Source organism: Camarhynchus parvulus, chromosome 22 (assembly GCF_901933205.1).
Source record: "Camarhynchus parvulus chromosome 22, STF_HiC, whole genome shotgun sequence".
NCBI classification, from domain to species: Eukaryota; Metazoa; Chordata; class Aves; order Passeriformes; family Thraupidae; genus Camarhynchus; species Camarhynchus parvulus.
In genome coordinates, this window is record NC_044592.1 from 3,993,860 (window position 1) to 4,015,786 (window position 21,927).

The following is a 21,927-nucleotide window of genomic DNA, read 5'->3' on the forward strand; positions in this document are numbered from 1 at the left end:
ATGGCACAGAACCCCCTCAAGCCCTGCATGGGGGAGGTTTTTGTGCCTCCCCAGCCCCGTTCCGGGAGCCGGAACAAATAATGGGAGGAGGAAAAACCTCATCCATGGATTTATTCCCCAGGTCTCTTCTCCCCTGCAGCTCTTTTCATTACAGCCTAAAAGGGTTCAATACCCAGCCAGGCAGGGAGTTATGATAATCTATATGGCAGCATGAGGGCAGGCATGTGAGCCGGGCAGCCGCCTCGCCCCGTCCTAATCTTCTAAATCCAAATGGAAAAAAAAAAATCATAATAATAATAAAGCAACTCCTCCAGTTCAGCTTGGAATAAGAGCAGGAGTTACCAGTGGCCACTAAGCTTCGTGTAACACTTAAAAAGTCCCTTTGTAGTGGGCCTAATAGGGCGATTAAACCTAAATGCTTTGCATATTTTGGGATTAACCCTCCGAACCCCATTGCTGGAGGGGATATTTGGGGTTCCTGACTGGGCACTGGGATGGAGTCATTTCAGGTGGTGTCCCTGTCCCGTGGCTCCCAGCAGAACGTGGATTTCCATCCATGAAATCCAAGGGAATAAAGCATTATTTATTGTGTTTGGGCTTGCCCTAAAGGGCATCACCCCAGGTAAGCCCAGTGAGGACATCCTGGGCAAAAGCAAGTGGTTATCCCATCCCATTCCCTAAAAACCCAAAGCAAGCTGTTATCCCATCCCATTCCCTAAAAACCCAAAGCAAGTGGTTATCCCATCCCATTCCCTAAAAACCCAAAGCAAGCTGTTATCCCATCCCATTCCCTAAAAACCCAAAGCTCCTATATCCCACCAAAACCCAAAGCAAGCTGTTATCCCATCCCATTCCCTAAAAACCCAAAGCAAGTGGTTATCCCATCCCATTCCCTAAAAACCCAAAGCAAGCGGTTATCCCATCCCATTCCCTAAAAACCCAAAGCAAGCTGTTATCCCATCCCATTCCCTAAAAACCCATTCTGCCTTCGGTTTAAGGTGAAATCAGCAACAGAAACAAAGCAAAGCTCACACAAGGAACCAACCATTCCCAGAACAAGAGTCTGGGATGGGAAGGGGACAAAATCCCACTGATCCATCCCATCCCCAGCCAGGAGCTGCCTCCCAGCTCCTCCTAAGAGCAATCCCAGAAGGAAAAGCCTCCCACGGCCTCTGGGCTGAGCTTTGCATTGGGAAACCCTCAGAAAAAGCAGAGCCCACCCCAAATTCCAGCCCCTCACCCCCAGAGCTGCATGCCAAGAGCTCGGATGGGATTTGCCACCCTCTCCCTTTAGGATTCCCACACTTCCAAGCAGCTCCCTGCAGATCTGGAGGGAATTTTTGCCCCACCCTGATGGATTTGGGCTCCTGGCTCGTCCCAAATTCTGTGCGGAGAGCGCAGGTGTCACCTCTGGGGCAGCTTCCCCACAGGGATCAATAGAGCAATTAACTGCCCTAATTAGGAATTTGTGTGGGTATCGACCCAGCCACGGCTCACATGGACCCGACCGCCCCAGAGCCCGGCAGGGATCGTGTTGGGATTTTGGGATTTTGGGTACCTGGTCAGTGCTCGGGGTGTCCGAGATGTCGTTCATGCTCCGGCTCTGAGCGTGACCTGCAGGGAAGGGAGGGAACTGTGAGGAAAAATCACCCCAGGTGCCAGGAGAAAACCTGGTGGGGAGAATTTGTGACAAGAAATAAAATATTGGTGATGGGATCTGGGCTTGTAAAGCAGCAGCAGTGCTGTGAAAACCCGGGAATTAGGGGAAATTCCTCCTGTGAAAGGGTGGAAAGGCTGGCATGGGGCAGTGAAGGAGTCCCCATCGCTGGAAGGGTCCAGAAACCCTCTGGATGTGGCACTTGGGGACATCATGGTGCTCCGTGATCTCTGAGGGCTTTCCCAACCCTAATGATCCCAAAGCTCCACGGATGGGACCATTTCCAGTCTCAGCCACACAAACCAGGGCTCCTTTGGGATTTCCCAGCTGCGCTCTCCCAGCCAAGCCATCTTTTAGGATTCCTTCCTTCTTCCAAGAGCCGTTCCTTCCCTCCCTAAAGACCCCAAGGAATGTTTTCCTCCACCCCACACCAGCTCATCCCAAATTCCCTGCTGCACTTCTGGGATGGTGGCCGTGGTGGGACCTCATTGCAACCTCCCGCTCTGCCCCTGGGGCTGGGAATTTGGTTTTCAGGGAATTATTTGGTGTCCCAGGGCAGGCTCTGGTGCTCCAGGGCAGGTTCTGGTGCCCGGGTCAGTTCTGGGGCCGTGCCCACTCACGCAGGCGGCCGTAGCTGGCGCTCTGCCGCAGCCGCAGGTCCTCGGTGGAGCGGTGGAAGGCGGCGCCGGCGGCCGGGCCCCGCACGGGGCTGCGGGCTGGGGAGAGAGAGAGGGGTGATGGGGAGGGGATCCCAATGGGAACGTGGGGACGGGATCCCATTGGGAATGTGGGGATGGGATCCCGTTGGGAACGTGGGGACAGGATCCCGCTGGGAATGTCAGGGCAGGATCCCGTTAGAAATGCTGGGGCTGGATCCCGTTGGGAACGTGGGGACAGGATCCCGCTGGGAATGTCAGGGCAGGATCCCGCTGGGAACACCGGGATGCTCCCAGGAGCTGCTGGAGACCAATCCCGGCTGCAGCGAGTGACCTCCCGCTAAACCCGAGGGAACAATCGGAACGGACCCAAATCCCCTTTTGTAAGGGCAGGGAAAGGCGGGATCAGCCGCGGCCAGACCGGATTTGTCTGCGGCCGCCGCGCCAGCAAAGCCGAGCGGCACCGAGCCCGGCGCCACACGGCGCCATTGTCCCCGCACGCGGTGACGTCATCGGCACATGGTGACGTCATCATGTGGTGACATTATCATCACCTATTGTCCCCACGGTGATGTCATCACACAGTAGCCTTGACCACACAGTGACATCATCACACAGTAATTGTCCTGACTATGATGTCATCACACAGAGTCATTGTCCCCATTGTGATGTCATCACACAGTGACGTTGATGCCACACAGTGCCACTGTCCCCATGGTGATGTCATCACACAGTGCTATTGTTTCCCCCACTGTGACATCATCACAGATTGCCACTGTCATTGCACACTGATGCCATCACAGCGCCATTGTCCTCACATGGTGATGTCATACAATAATACAATGGCATTGTCACCACACAGTGATGTCACCACACAATGATGCCACCCCATAATGATGGCCTCACACAGCGCCATTGTCCTCACATGGTGATGTCATCACACGATGATGCCATCACACAATGACATCATCACACAATTACATCACCACACACTGACATCACCCTCACACCATGATCTTGTCCCTCACACAAGGATGCCATCACTCAATGACGTCACCAAACGGTGACACTGTCCCAGCCGCATCCCTCACACAGCGCTGTCCCTGTCCCCAACACCTCCTTGTCCCCCAGCTCTTGCTGACCCCCCACCCCTAAACCCCCTGGGGCAGAATTTTGGGGTCCTCCCCACCCACCGTCCCCGGGTGTGTCCCCAGCCCTGGTTCCTCGCTCCCTGCCGGGGCTCACCGGTGTTGGAGGACACGGATTTGCCGATGTCGGCCAGCGAGCGGTGGATCGGCTTCTTGGTCTGGTGGCGGTGCTTGCGCAGGAGGACGTAGCTGAGCTTCTCCCGCAGCTCCGGCTTCAGCAGCCCGTCCTCGATCTGCTTCTCGATGACATCGTCTGCAAAACACGGCCATGGTGAGCCCCAAAACATCCCCAAAATGTCCCCAAAATGTCCCATCCTCAATCTGCTTCTTGATGACATCATCTGCAACACATAGCTGTGGTGACCTCCAAAACCTCCCCAAAATGTCCCCAAACTGTCCCGTCCTTGATCTGCTTCTCCATGACCTTGTCTGCAACACACGGCCATGGTGACCCAGGGGTGACCCCAAAACCCCCCCAGAATCTGCTCCTTGAGCAGCCCGTCCTCGATCTGCTTTTCAATGACATCATCTACAACACACGGCCATGGTGAGCCCCAAAACCTCCCCAAAATGTTCCCAAAATGTCCCATCCTCAATCTGCTTCTCGATGACATTGTCTGCAAAACACGGCCATGGTGACCCCAAGAACATCCCCAAAACCTCCCCAAAATGTCCCCAGACTGCCCCACCATCGATCTGTTCCTCAATGACATTAACTGCAACACCCAGAGGTGGTGACCCCCAAAACCCCCCAAAATGTCCTCAATCTGCTCCCCGATGACATCATCTGTACACACCCAGCCATGGTGACCCAGGGGTGACCCCAAAGCCCCCCAAAATCTGCTGCTTCAGCAGTGACCCCCAGATCCCCCCAAAACCTCAACGCAACCATTTCAGGAAGCACCTGATGGCTCCCAACTCCTCCCTTTGCTCATTCCTGGACAAATTCAGGAAAAAAATGAATTTAAATCCATTCCCACCATTTTAGGACATGGAGGGGGGAAATCTCCAGGGGCTCCTACCAATAATTTGGGGCAAGGAGTATCCGTCCAGGTCCAGGAGCACCGTTCCTGTCTGGAGACACGTCCGCAGCTCAAAGAGGCTGTGCAGGGACAGCGTGGACACGTGGGGTTTGCTCCACCTCTCACCACCTTCCTCCACCTTCTCCTCGAACTTGATCCACCTGGAACGGGAGCGGGACGGGGCAGGCGTGAGGATCTGGGAATGGCTTCTCCTTCCTGGGGAGCTTCCCTGCTTGGAGGGCCTGGATTAATTCATCTCACAGAGTTCTGGCTCGTTATCCAGGGTGGGAAGGGAGGGTCTGGTGGATCATTCCCAAAAGTGCTGCTTGCAGGGTTGTGGAGGGGAGGAAAAGTTCCCAATCCCAGCAGGAAACCCAAATCCATGGATTTCGCCCTCCTCAATTGTATCTGTGGGATCTGGGAGCTGTGGGGTGGAGGAAAAGTTCCCAATCCCACCAGGAAACCCAAATCCATGGATTTTGCCCTCAACAAATTGCTCCTGAGAGGTTTGGGAGCTGTAGCAGGAAGGCAAAGTTCCCAGACCCAGCAGGAAACCCAAATCCATGGATTTAGCCCTCCTCAAATTGTATCTGTGGGATCTGGGAGCTGTGGGGTGGAGGAAAAGCTCCCAATCCCACCAGGAAACCCAAATCCATGGATTTCCCCATCCTCAAATCGCTCCTGTGGGATTTGGGAACATTGGGGTGGAGGAAAAACCCCGACAGAACCCCAAACCACAACACCCGGCCCTGGCACCCACCCCACAGCTCCCATCCCTGATTTCCCTGGAGAATCCCGATCTCCAGCCCTCCCTCTTTCCGGGGATGGAATTCAAACTGCCCGCCGAGCGATGCCGCCGCTCCCCCAAAGCCGATTAGGTCGCTGTTCCTCTCCCTTCTGCCCCGTTCTCCAAGGAATTTGGGTCATTAGGGAGCTCGGGATGGAGTGTGGGATTGGGGGCACGGATCCCTGTGGGATTGGGGCACGAATCCCTGTGGGATTGGGGGCACGAATCCCTGTGGGATTGGGGCACGAATCCCTGTGGGATTGGGGCACGAATCCCTGTGGGATTGGGGCAGGAATCACTGTGGGATCGAGGCAGGAATCCCTGTGGGATTGGGGCAGGAATCCCTGTGGGATTGGGGCAGGAATCACTGTGGGATCGAGGCAGGAATCCCTGTGGGATTGGGGCAGGAATCCCTGGTTGGGGCAGGATGTGGGACAGGGCAGGAATCCCTGTGGGATCGGGGGCAGGAATCCCTGTGGGATTGGGGCAGGAATCCCTGTGGGATTGGGGCACGAATCCCTGTGGGATCGGGGGCACAGCTCCAGCGGTGCCTTTGTGCCGCCATCGGCATCCTGGGATTCCTTTGCCGAGGATTCCATTTTCAAACCCTCCCAAAATCCTGTTTTTCCTGCATTTCCCCAATTCAGGAACGTCCTTTTCTAACCCCCCTAAATCCGACACTCATTCTCTGATATTCCATTTTCAAAATCCCATTTTCCAGCATTTTCCCAGTTCAGGAATATCCTTTTTTAACACCCCCAAATCCAACTCTCATTCCCTGATATTCCGTTTTCAAACCCTCCCAAAATCCCATTTTTTCCTGCATTTCCCCAATTCGGAAATGCCATTTTCTAACACCCTTATACGCAATGTCCACACTCTGATATTCCATTTTCAAAATCCCATTTCCCCCGTTCAGAAATGCCCTTTTTGCTAACACCCCCAAATCCGATGCTCGTTTCCCCGATCCCCGCCATGGGGACATTTTGGGGTGGGATTTTCCCCCGCCCCGTTCCCCAATCCCCGACCTGGCGGATTCCTTCCACTCCATGTCGTCGCCGTCGCGCTGCAGCGTGTCCATCTCCGTGAACAGCGTGGGGTTGGGGGGCTCGTCCTCCTCCCCCAGGATGTACCGGAGCCGTTCCGCGGCCGGCGACACTGCCGGGAAAAACTGCTGGAACTCCGGGGGGAAAACAGGATGGGCCCGCTGGGAACGGCCCCGGAGGGGCAAAAAACGGGATAAAAATGGAGGGAAACGTTGAAGGGAATGGGGGAATTCTGAATGATCCCGTCCCGAATTCCCTGCGGGAAAAAGAGCTGGAATTCCATGGAAAATCCCACCCGATCCTGCAGGGAAAGGCCCCGAGGGGATTTAGGATCAGAGAAAAAGGGATAAAAAGGAAGGGAAATGTTGAAGGGAATGGGGGAATTCTGAATGATCCCGTCTCGAATTCTTTGTGGGTAAAAGAGCTGGAATTCCATGGGAAACAGGATGACCACAAAAAAGGGATAAAAATTGGAGGGGAATGTTTGAGGGATTGGGGGAATTCTGAATGATCCCATCCCGAATTCCCTGTGGGAAAAAGAGCTGGAATTCCATGGAAAATCCCACTCCATCCTGCAGGGAAAAGCCCTGAGGGGGTTTGGGATGGCAAAAAAAAAAAAGGGATAAAAATGGAGGGAAATGTTTGAGGGATTGGGGGTGCTCCGAGTGATCCCATCCTGAATTCCCTGTGCTCAAATTCCATGGAAAATCGCCCTCCATCCTGCAGGGAAAGGCCCTGAGGGGGTTTGGGATCAGGAAAGAAGGGATAAAAATAAAGGGAAATGTTGAAGGTTCTGGGGGGGCTCCGAGTGATCCCATCCCGGATTCCCTGGGGGATGCTGGGGAAAGGAGGAGCGGGATGAAGCTCCAGGAACCAATTCCCATCAAATTCCCTTTCCAGGAGTTCCCACTTCCCAGGTTTATCCCAAATTTTCCGTCCCACGGATCCCCTTTTTCCAGGCTCCCTTCCAGCCTTGGGATTTCCCCCTTTTCCCAACGGGGAACGACACAAATCCGGAATTCCTGCAGGAAAAATTCCATCTTTTTCTGGGAAGGGGCAGCATTGATGGCCTGGGGAGCAATCTGGGAATGGTTTTGGGATCACGGTGCCCTCCAAGGCTTTTGCACCCCAGCACATTCCCAGTGCCCACGGGAGGGCGAAGAACTCCCAGGAAAATAAAAAAAAATTGGATTTGTTCTTAACCCTCTCCATCCTCAGGGGTTTTTCTGGCAAAACTTCCCAGATTTGGTGGATTTGGGGAGAAATCCAAGCCATGAAATCCATGGAAATGGAGTGTTTGGAATGAAATCCTGTATTTCCTGATTCAAGGAATGATCCAGGCTTGGAAAGTGGGAATTTTGGGCCAAAATCTGGGAATAACTAAATTGGGTAATGCAGCGCTTTAAAAAATCAGGGAATTAAATTGCCGCGGATAAATGGGGGGAAAACAGGAATTCTGCCCCTTTTCCTGCACAAAGCAGACGAGCCCACGTCCCACAAGAAGAGGATGTCCCTTTAGGCTGAGCCTGCTTAAACCACTTAAGCCCCTCTGAGCCGAGCCCAAAGCCTGCCAAGGTCCAGCCCTGCCGCCATTCCCATAAATCCCTTCTTGTGATTCGGAATATTCCCGGGAATTCTGGGGCTGGGCTCCGTGCCTGGAGGGTTTCAGGCTCCCTAAGCCTGGGCTTGTTCTCGGAAAAGGGATGAAACGGGTGAAGTTCTGGTCAGCCCTCCTGCCAACCCTAAAATTACCAAAAAAACCCCAAATTGAATGAGTTAACCACAAAAAAAAAAATCGGGATTTTGCTGGAAATTGAGGTCTCTGGTGGAAAAAAAGGGATTTGGGATTCCAGTCTTGGAGTTTGGGGTTGCTGCTCCCGGCTCTGCCCAGATTCCCTCTCTAAAAATGGATCCTTCCTTCCCCGCCCTCCCCAGGGCCTTGTTTTGGGGTCTCGGGGCTGTGCCACCCTGAAACCCCAAAAAACCAAATGAAATCTCCTACAGAAAGAGCTTTTTTAGCTCATTTTCCTTATCCTGCCGGATTTTAGGGAATTCACCCACCTTGCAGCTCCCAGTTTTGCTTCCCTCCCTCCCCGAGGTGGCCAAAATTCCTGGGATTTGTTCACCTGGAGAACAATTCCACGGCTGGGAGAGCTCCCAGCTCCTCCTGCTTTGGGGTTTTTGCATTCCCGGGAATTCCACCCAGCACAGCAAATCCCAGGAAGCAGCAGGTGTTGGTTGGAGAGGGGAAAAGTGACACAAATCCCACAAAACACCCCAAAATCAGCTCCTTGGGGGGATCCAGATCTCCCTGAACCCAGGTTTTAGGATGGGAAAACTCTGGGATTTCAGCCACTGTGGATTCCCAGGGAATATTTAGGATCATTTCCATGGGAAACAGGACAGGAATGATTTAAATCCCATTTGTCCGAGGTGCAGCTGCCCCCTCACATCCCAACCCCGAGCCAGCGACAAAACCTCACCTGGGGATCCTCTTCCAAACCCAAATTCCCACTAAATTGGGATAAAATTGGGGAATCAGGGAATGTGGCCCTGCTGGGGCTCTGCAATCCAGCCAGGACTAAGCCTGGTTTAAAGCCCAGCCTTATCCAGGGGCTGCTGTGGGTTCTCCACAGCTTTTCCCTGAATTTTCCTGTGGGTTCTCCACAGCTTTTCCCTGAATTTTCCTGTGGGTTCTCCACAGCTTTTCCCTGCATTTTCCTGTGCATTCTCCACAGCTTTTCCCTGCATTTTCCTGTGCGTTCTCCACAGTTTTTCCCTGGATTTTTCCTGTGGGTTCTCCATGGCTTTTCCCTGCATTTTCCTGCCTCAGACAAGTCCCCACTGCCCCAAAACCCAGGAGAGTGGGATGCACATCCCATGGGATAAATTTGCTCAAAATCCCCCAGGTTTGGGGTATTTCTGACCCTTCCAAAAATTGACTTTTCTCCCAAGGAGCAGCAGGAGCCGGGAGCTGCCCTGTTGATTTTTGGGATGAGCTTTGGATCTCTGCACTTTTAGCAGCCCCAAAGTTGCTTTTCCGAGGGAAAAAAAATCACAAAAAAAAACCCCAAGGATCTTTTCCCCTTCCCACCACAGTGCTGGGAAATAAAAACCCCAAACCCTACCTGGAGTTGTTCCCATTTCTTCCCCCATTTCTCCCCGCTTGAACCCCAAAGCTTCGCCGCAGGATCCCAAAACGCCGCCGAGGGCCGGAGGTTTCCCCCTTTCTCCTTTCTCCTTTATCCACTGCAGCTCGCTAAACTCCCGGCTTAGGGAGCAGATTACGGCACGAAAATCCTGCCCTGCCCGGCTCCCATGACGGGAAGTTACCAAAGCGCCGGGATGCGCTCGGGAAGAGCCCCAAATCCCCAAATCCGCACCTCGGGGCCGCTCCCCGCGGGGTTTTCCTGCCCTGGCCACCCCAAAATTGAGGGTTTGGTTTTTAAGGGGGGAAAAAATCCGTACAGGGGTGAGGGAGATTTGGCGGGGTTGTGGGGTTGAGGGTTTGGGGTTTGGTTTTGGTTTTTTTTTTTTTTAATCTGGAAAATGAGGGTTTTGGTCCAAGTCACCAAAGTGGGCTGGAGTTATTGCTGAGTGGGGTTTGGTGGTTGTGGGGAGGAGGGAAAAGGGGGAAAAAAGGGGGAAAAGAGCGGGGGAAAGAGGGGGAAAAGAGGACGGGAAAGGAGGGGGAAAAGAGGGGGAAAAGAGGGGAAAGGAGGGGGGAAAAGAGAGGGGAAAAGAGGGGGAAAGTGGAGAATAAGGGAAAAGGAGGGGAAAGAGGGGAAATAGGGGAGAAGGAGAGGAAAGGAGGGGAAAGGAGGGGAAAAGGAGGGGGAAAGGAGCGGAAATAGGGGAAAATGAGGGAAAATGAGGGAAAATGAGGGAAAAGGGGAAAGAGAGGAGAATAGGGGAAAGAGGGGAAATAAAGGAGGAGGAAAGGAGGGGGAAAGGAGGGGAAAAGGAGAAGGAAGGGACGTGGCCCCGCTCCTGCCTCCGCCGAGGGCACAAAGGAGCTGCCAGCAAATCAAAAATCTCTTCCCGTGCAAAAAAATAAAACGGGAAAACTTCGGCTGGGCCTGAACCCGAATGCAAATTTCCAGCAGGGGGGTGGAAAATCCCAGCCCATGGAAGGGCTCGGCTGCCGCAGCGTTCCCCTGTGAAATGTTAATCTGCCCTAAGGAGATTTCCCCCCTAAGGAGCACACGGTGTGATTCCCCAGAGTTGTCTGGAACCCCAGTCCTAGTGGGGAAACTCCATCCAAACCCCATTTCAGTGGGAAAATCCTATTGGGAATACGGTGTGATTCCTGCAGTTTGTCTGGAGCCCCAGTTCCAGCAGGAAAACCCCTTCAACCCCATTGTAATGGGGAAAATCCATTGGGAACAAGGTTGTGAGGATCCCAAATTCCAGAAGGAAAATGCTTCCAATCCCATCTCAATGGGAAAAACCCATCAGGAACATGGTGGGATGTCCAAAAGTTTTCTGGAACCCCAATCCCAGCAGGAAACCCCCTCCAACCCCATTTTAATGGGAAAAATCCATCGGGAACAAGGTGTGATGTCTAAAAGTTTTCTGGAACCCCAATTCCAGCCAGGGAAACCTCTCCAAATCCCATTTCAGTGGGAAAAACCCATCAGGAACACGGTGTGAAGCTTGTGGAGAACCCCAATCCCAGCAGGAAAAACCCAACCCAATGGGAAACTCTCCAACCCCAACCCAATGGGAAAAACCCATCAGGAACAAGGTGAGATGCCCGAAAGTTTTCTGGATCCCCAATTCCAGCAGGAAAACTCCCTCCAACCCCAACCCAAATCCCATTTCCATGGGAAAAACCCACCAGCAACAAGGTGTGATTCCCAAAGGTTGTGGAGAACCCCAATCCCAGCAGGAAAACTCCATCCAAACCCATTTCAATGGGAAAAACCCATTAAGAAAAGGTGTGAAGCTTGTGGAGAACCCCAATCCCAGCAGGAAATCCCCTCCAATCCCAACCCAAATTCCATTTCAATGGGAAAAACCCATCAAGAACAAGGTGTGAAGGTTGTGGAGAACCCCAATCCCAGCAGGAACCTCCTCCATCCCCATTTCAATGGGAAAAACCCAGGTGTGATGCACGAAAGTTTTCTGGAACCCCAATCCCAGCAGGAAAACTCCATCCAACCCCATTTCAATGGGAAAGACCCATTGGAAACAAGGTGTGAAGCTTGTGGAGAACCCCAATCCCAACAGGAAATCCCCTCCAACCCCAACCCAAATTCCATTTCAATGGGAAAAACCCATCAGGAACAAGGTGTGATTCCCAAAGGTTGTGGAGAACCCCAACCCCAGCAGGAAAATTCCATCCAAACCCATTTTAATGGGAAAAACCCATCGGGAACAAAGTGTGAAGGTTGTGGAGAACCCCAGTTCCATCAGGAACCTCCTCCAACCCCATTTTAACGGGAAAGACCCATCGGGAACAAGGTGTGAAGGTTGTGGAGAACCCCAATCCCAGCAAGGAACCCTCTCCAACCCCATCCCAACAGGACCAACAAACCCGGGAGCGGGCGGATCAGCGCCACCACAACACAACCCCGAGCCGATCCAACCCCAAACCCCCTCCCTGGATTTTTGGGGACTCCGGGCACTCACTGGTCCTGCTGGCGTTGTCGTTGGCGCTCTCGGGCCAGCCCTGGCCCTCGTCGGTGTCCGAGGGCTCGCGGGGCCCGAAGTGGCGCTCGCTGCCGCTCCGGTCGCGGCTGGAGCCCGGCGAGCGCCGGCGGCGCCGCTTCCTGCGGAAACCGCGCGGCACCGGCACCCCGATGTAGATGGAGTGGTAGTCTGGGAACGGGGAGAGGAAGGGGTTAAAAAATTCCGGTTTCAGATTGTGTGGATGGGGTGATAAACGCAGTGAAAAATTCATTTTTCTGGGAGAAAAATTCCTGGTGAAAATGGCGTGGATGGAAACGAAATTGCAATAAAAAAATCGAAAAATTCCTGGTGAAAGTGATGTGGATGGAGTGATAATTGTAATAAAAAATTCATTTTTCTGGGAGAAAAATTCCTGGTGAAAATGGCATGGGTGGAAACAAAATTGCAATAAAAAAATCGAAAAACTCCTGGTGAAAGCGATGTGGATGGAGTGATAATTGTAACAAAAAATTCATTTTTCTGTGAGAAAAATTCCTGGTGAAAATGGCATGGGTGGAAACAAAATTGTAATAAAAAAATCGAAAAACTCCTGGTGAAAGCGATGTGGATGGAGTGATAATTGTAATAAAAAATTCGTTTTTCTGGGAGAAAAGTTCCTGGTGAAAACGGCATAGATGGAGCGATGACCGCAGTAAGAGATTCAATTTCAAGGGAGAAAAATTCCTGGTGAAAATTATCTACATGGGGTGGTAATTTCAGCAAAAAATTCATTTTTGTGGGAGAAAAATTCGTAGTGAAAATAAGGTGGAGCAATAATTGAAATGAAAAATTCCTGATGAAAATTATCTAGAGGGAGCGATAATTATAATAAAAAATCACTTTTTAGGGAGAAAAAATCCAGGTGAAAAATTAGGTGGCTGGAAAGAAAATAGTAATAAACAATTCGAAAAATTCCTGGTGCAAGTGATGTGGATGGAATGATAAGTGGAATAAAAAACTCAAAACCACCTCCTCCAGGACATTCCCGGGATTTCTCTCACCTTCCTCATCCTCGAATCTCCTCCGGAAGCCGCCGAGGCCGCGCTCGCTCATCCCATCCTCATCCTCCAGCATGGTCCGGCTGCTCGGGGGAGCTGGGCAAGGGTTGGGAATGGGATTTGAGTGGGATTTGGGGTTTTGTGGGATCTGGGGTTTTATGGGATCTGGGATTTCACGGGATCTGGGATTTCACGGGATCTGGGATTCGATGGGATTTTGGAGGGGAAGGAGCCCTCTGCACACCTGCCAGGAGCTCCCTGCTCTGGAATCCTTCCCCTGGGGACATCCCAGTGGGATTCCCGGGGGGATCACTGGGGACCCTCGGGCACCTCCTGTGCCACCCCCGCTCTCCTCTCCCCGCATTCCCAAAATTTCCCCGGGATCCCATCCCCATCCTCCAATTCCTGCTGCTCAGAGGCTCCCGGAGAACATCCCAGAGATTTCCCAACACAATTCCAGACACGAATTTCCCCAGATTCCAGAGCCTGGCAGAATTCCCGACACAAATTCCCACGAATTCCAGAGCCCCACATTATTCCAGGGTGACCCCAACACTTTTTTCCCCATCCCTGATCCCACATTTCCCTGGAATTTCCCATTATTCTGGGGTGACCCCACACATCCCAAAGGGATTTCCCACCCCAAATTTTCCTTTCCCCACCCCTGATCCCACATTTCCTTTCCACTTCCAGCCGTTTCCCACTTTGATCCCGGCGGGGACGCTGCTGATGAATTAATTAACGGCTCCCTAATTAGCCGAGCTCCAGCGATTGCCTTTCACACTCGGCTGCCCGGGCGCGGCTGTTTCTGTTTCCATTCCCGCCCGGTCGATGCTCCCAAAGTCACTCGGAGGGCGATCCCGAGCGGCATTCCCGCATTTTCCAGCTCTTTCGGGGAGAAAAACCCCAAATCCGGCCAAAAACCTCAAAAACGGGAACGGCCGGAGCTGCTGGGGCTGGCAGGGCGGGGATTCCTGACCCTTTTACCTGGGAAAATCCAGTTTATCCCAGTCCAAATTAAATCCAGTTTATCCCAGTCCAAATTAAATCCAGTTTATCCCAAACCAGCTCAAATCCAGTTTATTCCAATCCAACTCAAGTCTGGTTTACCCCAATCCAACTCAAATCCAGTTTATCCCAGGGGGGATATTCCCTTTCACCTGGAAAAATCCAGTTTATCCCAGTCCAGCTCAAATCTGGTTTACCCCAATCCAACTCAAATCCAGTTAATCCCAGTCCAACTCAAATCCAGTAAATCCCAGTCCAGCTCCAGTCCCATCCCAGTTTAGATTTAAATTAAATTTCCATGATTTGGGTTTTTTTCCGTCAATCCGATGTTTTTGGCAGGATTGATTTAATTTAAGGGGAAGCAAATTTAGGGGTTTTTCCTCTGGAGGGAATCCCCAGGCTGGGCAGTTTTAGGGATAACATCATCCATGAGCCTTGGCTTGCCAAAAACATTCTGGGGTGAACCCTGAGCATTTTAGGAAGCAGGAAAAGCAGAAAAAGCAGGAAAACGCCCCCAGGAATAGTTTTACTCTAAAAATGACCCTTTAAAAGATAAAGGATCCCAATCCCCAGGAAATCCCAGCAGGCTGGGGTTCCAGGGCGATGGATTGGGGTACAAACCCCTCCAGCTGGGATAATTCTGGGATAAAATGGGATTTTTTTGGGAATCTGGATGAGCTGGAAGCACAAAGAGCCCGCGGGGTAAAGCCAGGCTTTGTTAGGCACGGTTAAATGGAAGCTCCCGATCGATTCCGGGCTCGGACAATCTGGGATTTTTCCCACATGGAGCTTTTCCCCCCCTAAATCCCTAAAACCCAACCGGGAGCAGGAATTAGAGCTGAAAACCCAACTGGAATTCCACAGAAATCCGGGCAGGGAAAGCAAACCCAGCGCTGCCCCCGATCCCGTGAAACCCCAAAAAGGAGATTTCCCCAAAATCCAGATTTCCCCTTCCAAACTCACCCGGAGCTCCCCAAAAAGGGATTTGGGATCGGGCTGTGGGGTCAGGGAAAAGCGGGATTGCTGGCAGTCAGAGCAGCTCTCCCAGTGACCCCAAAGTGCCAGTCCCGATCCCAAGAAACCCCAAAAACCAGATTTCCCCAAAAGGGAGATTTCCCCTTCCAAACTCACCCAGAGCTCCCCAAAGAGAGATTTGGGATCGGGCTGTGGGGTCAGGGGAAGCTGGGATTGCCAGGAGTCTGAGCTGCTCTCCCAGCGACCCCAAAGCGCCGGCCCCGATCCCGCGAAATCCCAAAACCCAACTTCCCCTTCCCAACTCACCTGGAGCTCCCCAAAGAGGGATTTGGGATCAGGCTGTGGGGTCAGTGAAGTCAGCACTGTCAGGAGCCAGAGCTGCTCTTGCCAACATCCCAGCGACCCCAAAGCGAGCGCCGGCCCCGATGCCGATCCATCGATCGCGGCCGGAGCATCACGGGAGCTCCAGGGCAGGCAGGGAGGGGGGAGCCCACGGGATCGGCCCCACAGCGGGGTGGGGTTTCCGTGTGGGATCGCTGGGATGTGGGAAATCCACCCCAAGCTGTGGGGTTGGGGTTTGCGGGGCCGTGGGGGATTTTTCTGTGGGTTTTGGATCGGTTGTGGGGGATTTGGGAGGGAACTGCTCTGGTTCTGTGACTGGAGCTTAGGGACTGGCAGGGAGACCCAGCTGTGGGATGATCCCAAATCCCCTCAGTGGGGTGATCCCAAATCCCCTCAGTGGGGTGATCCCAAATCCCCATCCATGGGATGATCCCAAATCCCCTCAGTGGGATGATCCCAAATCCCCATCCATGGGATGATCCCAAATCCCCTCAGTGGGGTGATCCCACACCCCCATCCATGGGATGATCCCAAATCCCCTCAGTGGGATGATCCCAAATCCAGCACTAGGATGATCCCAAATCCCCTCAGTGGGGTGACCCCAAACCTCCATCCATGGGATGATCCCAAATGCAGCACTGGGATGATCCCAAATGCAGCACTGGGATGATCCCAAATCCCCTCAGTGGGATGATCCCAAACCCCCTGGAGATCCAGGCTCAGCCCCCAGGAGGTCGCCCCAGCCTGGGCAGGTTTAGGGTCAGGATTTCCCCTGGGCGGGTTTAGGGTCAGGATTTCCCCTGGAATTGTTCCCAATTCCACGTTCTCCCTTCCACCCCATGAATTCAGGGCTGGCCCCGCTCCCTGCAGCCTTTTACAGCAACATCAATAAATCCCATCCCGCTTCACCCTAGTTTGCCCAAAGGAAATCCAGAACCTGAGAGGAAAAACCCCATTGTTTTACACTTTTCCCAACAGGACCTGAGAATAAAAAAACCCCAATTTTTCCCAATTTTCCCACAGAAAATCCAGAACCTGAGAGGAAAAACCCCATTTTCCCCCATTTTCTCAAATCCCATTTTTTCCCATTTTCTCAATGGGAGATGAGAATAAAAAAAACCCCAATTTTTTTACAGTTTTCCCAATGGGAGCTGAGAACAAAAATCCCTTTTTTTTTTTTTTTACAGTTTTCCCACAGAAAATGCAGCACCTGAGAGGAAAAATCCCATTTTTTCCAGTTCTGCTCCAAGTCCGAGTCCGAGTGCTCTTCACACTTTGCAGAGGAAAGCGGCTCCTTCCTCCTCCTCCTCCTCCTCCTCCTCCTCTTCCCAGCCGGTATTCCCGGTGCTCCCGTTGTTCCCGGTGTCCCCGCCATTCCAGCTGTCTCCATTATTCCCGGTGCTCTCGTTGTCCCCGTTATTCCCGTTATTCCCGGTGCTCCCACCATTCCCAGTATTCCAGTCATTCCCGTTATTCCTGGTGCTCTCATTGTCCCCATTATTCCCGGTGCTCCCTCCATTCCCGGTATTCCAGTCATTCCCGGTATTCCCGTTATTCCCTCCATTCCTGGTATTCCAGTCGTTCCCGTTATTCCCGGTGCTCCTGCCGTTCCCGTTATTCCCGTTATTCCCGGTGCTCCTGTCATTCCCGCTGTTCCTGTCATTCCCGTCATTCCCGGTGTTCCCGCTGTTCCCGTTATTCCAGTCATTCCCGTCATTCCCATTATTCCTGTTATTCCAGTCATTCCAGTCATTCCCGTTATTCCCGGTGCTCCCGGTGTTCCCGCTGTTCCCGTTATTCCAGTCATTCCTGTCATTCCCGTTATTCCAGTCATTCCAGTCATTCCCATTATTCCCGTCGTTCCCGGTGTTCCCGCTGTTCCCGTTATTCCAGTCATTCCCGTCATTCCCATTATTCCTGTTATTCCAGTCATTCCAGTCATTCCCGTCATTCCCGGTGCTCCCGCTGTTCCCGTTATTCCAGTCATTCCCGTCGTTCCCGGTGTTCCCATTATTCCAGTCATTCCCGTCATTCCCGTTATTCCAGTCATTCCCGTCGTTCCCGTCATTCCCGGTGCTCCCGCTGTTCCCGTTATTCCAGTCATTCCCGTTATTCCCAGTGCTCCCAGTGTTCCCGCTGTTCCCGTTATTCCAGTCATTCCCGTTATTCCCGGTGCTCCCGCTGTTCCCGTTATTCCAGTCATTCCCGTCGTTCCCGTTATTCCCGGTGCTCCCGCTGTTCCCGTAGCTGCCCTCCCGGGGCAGGCACCAGCAGCAGCCGGCGCCGCTCAGATCCAGCGGGGCCGCGCCCGGGCCCGGCCGGGAATCCACGGAATCCCAACGGGAACGGAGCTCGTTCAGCTGCTGCCAGTGCAGCCAGGCCATGGCCAGCCCCAGCACCTGCGGGGATCCCAAAGGGTCAGGGACACCCCAAAGGGGACAGGGATATCCTAAAAGGGGACAGGGATATCCTAAAAAGGGTCAAGGACACCCCAAAAGGGTCAGGGACATCCTAAAGGGGACAGGGATATCCCAAAAGGGTCAGGGACATCCTAAAGAGGTCAGGGATATCCTAAAAGGGGACAGGGACACCCCAAAAGGGTCAGGGATATCCTAAAGGGGTCAGGGATATCCTAAAGGGGACAGGGACATCTCAAAATGGTCAGGGACATCCCAAAGGGGTCAGAGAGACCTCGAATGGGATCAGGGACATCCCAAAAGGGGTCAGGGACATCCTAAAGAGGTCAGGGATATCCAAGGGGTCAGGGATATCCTAAAAGGGGACAGGGACACCCCAAAAGGGTCAGGGATATCCTAAAGGGGTCAGGGACATCCTAAAGAGGTCAGGGATATCCTAAAAGGGGACAGGGACACCCCAAAAGGGTCAGGGATATCCTAAAGGGGTCAGGGATATCCTAAAGGGGACAGGGATACCCCAAAAGGGTCAGGGATATCCCAAAGGGGTCAGGGATATCCTAAAAGGGGACAGGGACACCCCAAAAGGGTCAGGGATATCCCAAAGGGGTCAGGGATATCCTAAAGGGGACAGGGACATCTCAAAATGGTCAGGGACATCCCAAAGGGGTCAGAGAGACCTCTAATGGGATCAGGGACATCCCAAAAGGGGTCAGGGACATCCTAAAGAGGTCAGGGACATCCCCGAGGGGACAGGGATATCCTAAAAGGGACAGGGACACCCCAAAAGGGGACAGGGACAATTCCCAGTCCAGCCTGGACCTGGAGATTCCAGGAACATCCCAATATTTCTCCCCCAAATCCCGTCTAAACCCGCACATGGAATCCGGGATGGGTTGTACAGAACCCACAAAACCCGGGAATCTCTGGGAATTCCCTGTTATCCCCTCAGCCTGGCTGGGATTTTTGGGAAGGGCTCCGGAATTCCAGGGACAGCGCTGGGATAAGGGGAAAAGGGGATAATGATGGGATAATAATGATGGGATCATAACAACGGGATAATAATGGGATTGTGCTGATCCCCACCCACAGCAAATCCTTCGGAATTTCAGTTTTGCAATCCCGTTTCCACGGATGTCAGCTGCAGCCTCGTTCCCATTATGGAACTGTCACCAGTCCCCATTAAAATCCCAATCCCGATCCCCCGGAGCCAGAAAAACCCTTTGAAATGTGGGATTTGGGGCAAATCTGTCATTTTTGCCTCCCGGAAGGATTTGTGTGTGCATGCCACGGAAACAGAGCCGGGTCTGGGGCAGGGATGGCTCCTGCTCCTCCTGCTGAGGAATCCCAGAAAAAATGGGAATTGTGGAAGGGAATAAAACCATCCAAAGGCCTCAATGGGGATCCCAAATCCCAGAGAAAATGGGGAATAAATGGGAATAAAACCATCCAAAGGCTTCAGTCCCAAATCCCAGAGAAAATGGGGAATTCTGGAAGGGAATAAAACCATCCAAAGGCCTCAATGGGGATCCCAAATCCCAGAGAAAATGGGGAATAAAACCATCCAAGATCCCAAGTCCAGAGAAAATGGGGAATTTTAGAAGGGAATAAAACCATCCAAAGGCTTCAGTCAGGATCATGAATCCCAGAGAAAATGGGGAATAAAAGGAAATAAAACCATCCAAGATCCCAAATCCTAGAGAAAATGGGGAATAAAACCATCCAAGATCCCAAATCCCAGAGAAAATGGGGAATAAAACCACCCAAGATCCCAAATCCCAAGGAAAACGGAGAGCCAAAGGGAACAAAGGCACGCAAACCCCCCAGCCACGATCCCGAACCCCTTTGCCGCCCCTGCCCGCTGAGTCACGGCCCCGCTGCCGTTCCCAAATCCCCGGAGCTGTCAGCAGTTATGGATGGATCCAATATCGGCTCCGCGGTTACGGCACCGCCGAGGGGAAAACGGGAACGGAACGGGGCAGGGCTGAGCTGAGCTGGGAAAACAAAAAATGGAATTTTTATCCGGGATCGGGATCCAGGAATTGTTGGCGTTGGAATTTAGGGAAGTGCCTGTTTTTCCTGGATGGAATTTTACCCTTCCCAGGCTGGGATTTGAGTGCCCAAGGGGGGCAAATCCATGGAAAAGGATTTTTTATTTATCCAGGGGGTAAATAAATCCCAGGAGCTTTGGGAATCCATAAAAAAATCCATAAATCCCAGAAGCTTTGGAAATCCATAAAAAATCCATAAATCCCAGGAGTTTATGGGAATCCATTAAAAAATCCATAAATCCCAGGAGTTTATGGGAATCCATAAAAAATCCACAAATCCCAGGAGCTTTGGGAATCCATAAAATTCCCAGTGGGAATTTGGGAATTCCATGGAATGGGACGGCCCCAAAGGCCCCTCCTGACCCAAAGCATTCCGTGGTTCCTCTAAACCTGACTCCTGTTTCCCATGGAGAATCCCAAAGCTCAGCTCAATCCCAAAGCCCAGCTTAGCTCGTGGGGACTCTGTGGGATCCTTTGGATCAGTTTCCCGCTGGGAATTGGGGCTGGAATGGCCCCAAATCCTCCTGGGATCCTCTCCTCCTCCTCCTCCTCTGGGAAAAGGGCTCAGGAATGAAGGAAAAGGCTCAAATTTCCATTTTCACCCCATTTTCCAATGGAAAAGCCCATGGAGGTTTTCCTATAGGGATGGGCTGTGCCTGACTCCAAATTCCCTGCCAAAATCCCTTTTCCATGGAAATTTGGGAACATTCCCCAGTTCTGGCCGGATCCTGGAATGCTGAACTTTCCCAGAGTTCACAAAGCCCAAAGTGGGGTTTTCCCCCCTCATTTTTGGGTTTCCATTCCCTAAATTGGGATTTATGGAGAGCTCAGATGGAAAAATCCCAAATCCCCTTCATTCCCTTTTCCCGCCCCGACAACGCTCACAGAACCCCCGGAGCTGAGGGGGGAGATTGGGGAATGAACAAATCCCAAATTAATCTTCCAAGGAAATGCTGAACGTTCTCCATCCCTGTCAGCGGGAGATGAAGGTGCCGGCCTGGAAAACGCCCGGCCGGAGGGAAATTCCGCGTTTTTCACGGAACGGCCTCATCCATCTCCGGGACTGACGCCGCGGGGAGGGAACGGCCGCCCCCGCCTGAGATGGATGGGACAGAGGGAGGAATAATTCACAGGGAGGGATGGATGGATGGATGGATGGATGGATGGATGGATGGATGGATGGATGGATGGATGGATGGATGGATGGATGGATGGATGGATGGATGGATGGATGGATGGATGGATGGATGGATGGATGGATGGATGGATGGATGGATGGATGGATGGATCCATGGATGGATGGATGGATGGATGGATGGATGGATGGATGGATGGATGCGAGCCCTCGGCAGGCACCTGCCAGGAGCCGCTGGGTTTTCTGCTTCGCGGGGCTGGGGGAAAAATCCCGGTTTTTAAGGGAAAAACAAGGCAAGGGAAAAACAAGGATTGCAGAGGTTCTGCTGCTGCTGTTTGTGTTTTACTGCGGTGGCTGAGAGGGGCAGGGAATGATCCTGGGGCTGGAGCTGGGATGGGAGAGCTGGGAATGATCCCCTGGGGAAGGGAAATTCCAGGGAGAGCTGGGAATGGTCACCTGGAGAAGGGAAAGCTCCAGGGAGAGCTGGGAATGGTCACCTGGGGAAGGGAAATTCCAGGAGAGCTTCCAGCACATTCCAGGGCCTGAAGGGGCTCCAGGAGAGCTGGAGAGGGACTGGGGATAGGGAATGGAGGGACAGGACACACGGAATGGCTTCCCACTGGGAAAGGGGAGATTTAAATGGGATTTTGGGATAGAATGAGGGTGGGATGGAATTCCCAGAGGAGCTGGGGCTGCTCCATCCCTGGGAATGTCCCAGGCCAGGCTGGAGCACCTGGGACAGTGGGAATTGTCCCTGCCCATGGCAGGGGTGTGACCCTGAAGCTCCTTCCCAACCCAAACCATTGCAGGATCCTCTGGAATAACCTCCATGAAAAAATGCCTGGGAAGGCTCGGGAAGGAAGGAGCTGGAGCTGCATTCCCTGAAAGCTGCTCCAGGACAAGGCTGGAATTTCTGAGGCTCACTGCCACCCCGAGCACATCCCCAGCCCCGGCAGGAGAAGGATGGATGGGCTGGAAACGCGGGGATGAAACACAGCCAGCCCCAGGCCAGGAG

At 52.7% G+C, this 21,927-nt stretch overlaps 1 protein-coding gene across 2 annotated transcripts in view; it reads right to left on the reverse strand.

The window, feature by feature from the left end:
• SLC4A5 (solute carrier family 4 member 5) overlaps window positions 1-21,927 on the reverse strand; it is a 35,814-nt gene that overhangs the window by 12,388 nt on the left and 1,499 nt on the right. For both annotated transcript variants that reach the window (XM_030964177.1, XM_030964176.1), the window contains exons 2-8: window positions 12,991-13,083; window positions 11,951-12,139; window positions 6,299-6,428; window positions 4,484-4,644; window positions 3,559-3,714; window positions 2,278-2,373; window positions 1,559-1,614 (exon numbers count right to left, since the gene is read on the reverse strand). In XM_030964177.1, the coding sequence (XP_030820037.1) occupies window positions 1,559-1,614; window positions 2,278-2,373; window positions 3,559-3,714; window positions 4,484-4,644; window positions 6,299-6,428; window positions 11,951-12,139; window positions 12,991-13,063 (861 nt within the window). In that variant the 5' untranslated portion in view covers window positions 13,064-13,083. The remainder of the gene's footprint in view (window positions 1-1,558; window positions 1,615-2,277; window positions 2,374-3,558; window positions 3,715-4,483; window positions 4,645-6,298; window positions 6,429-11,950; window positions 12,140-12,990; window positions 13,084-21,927) is intronic.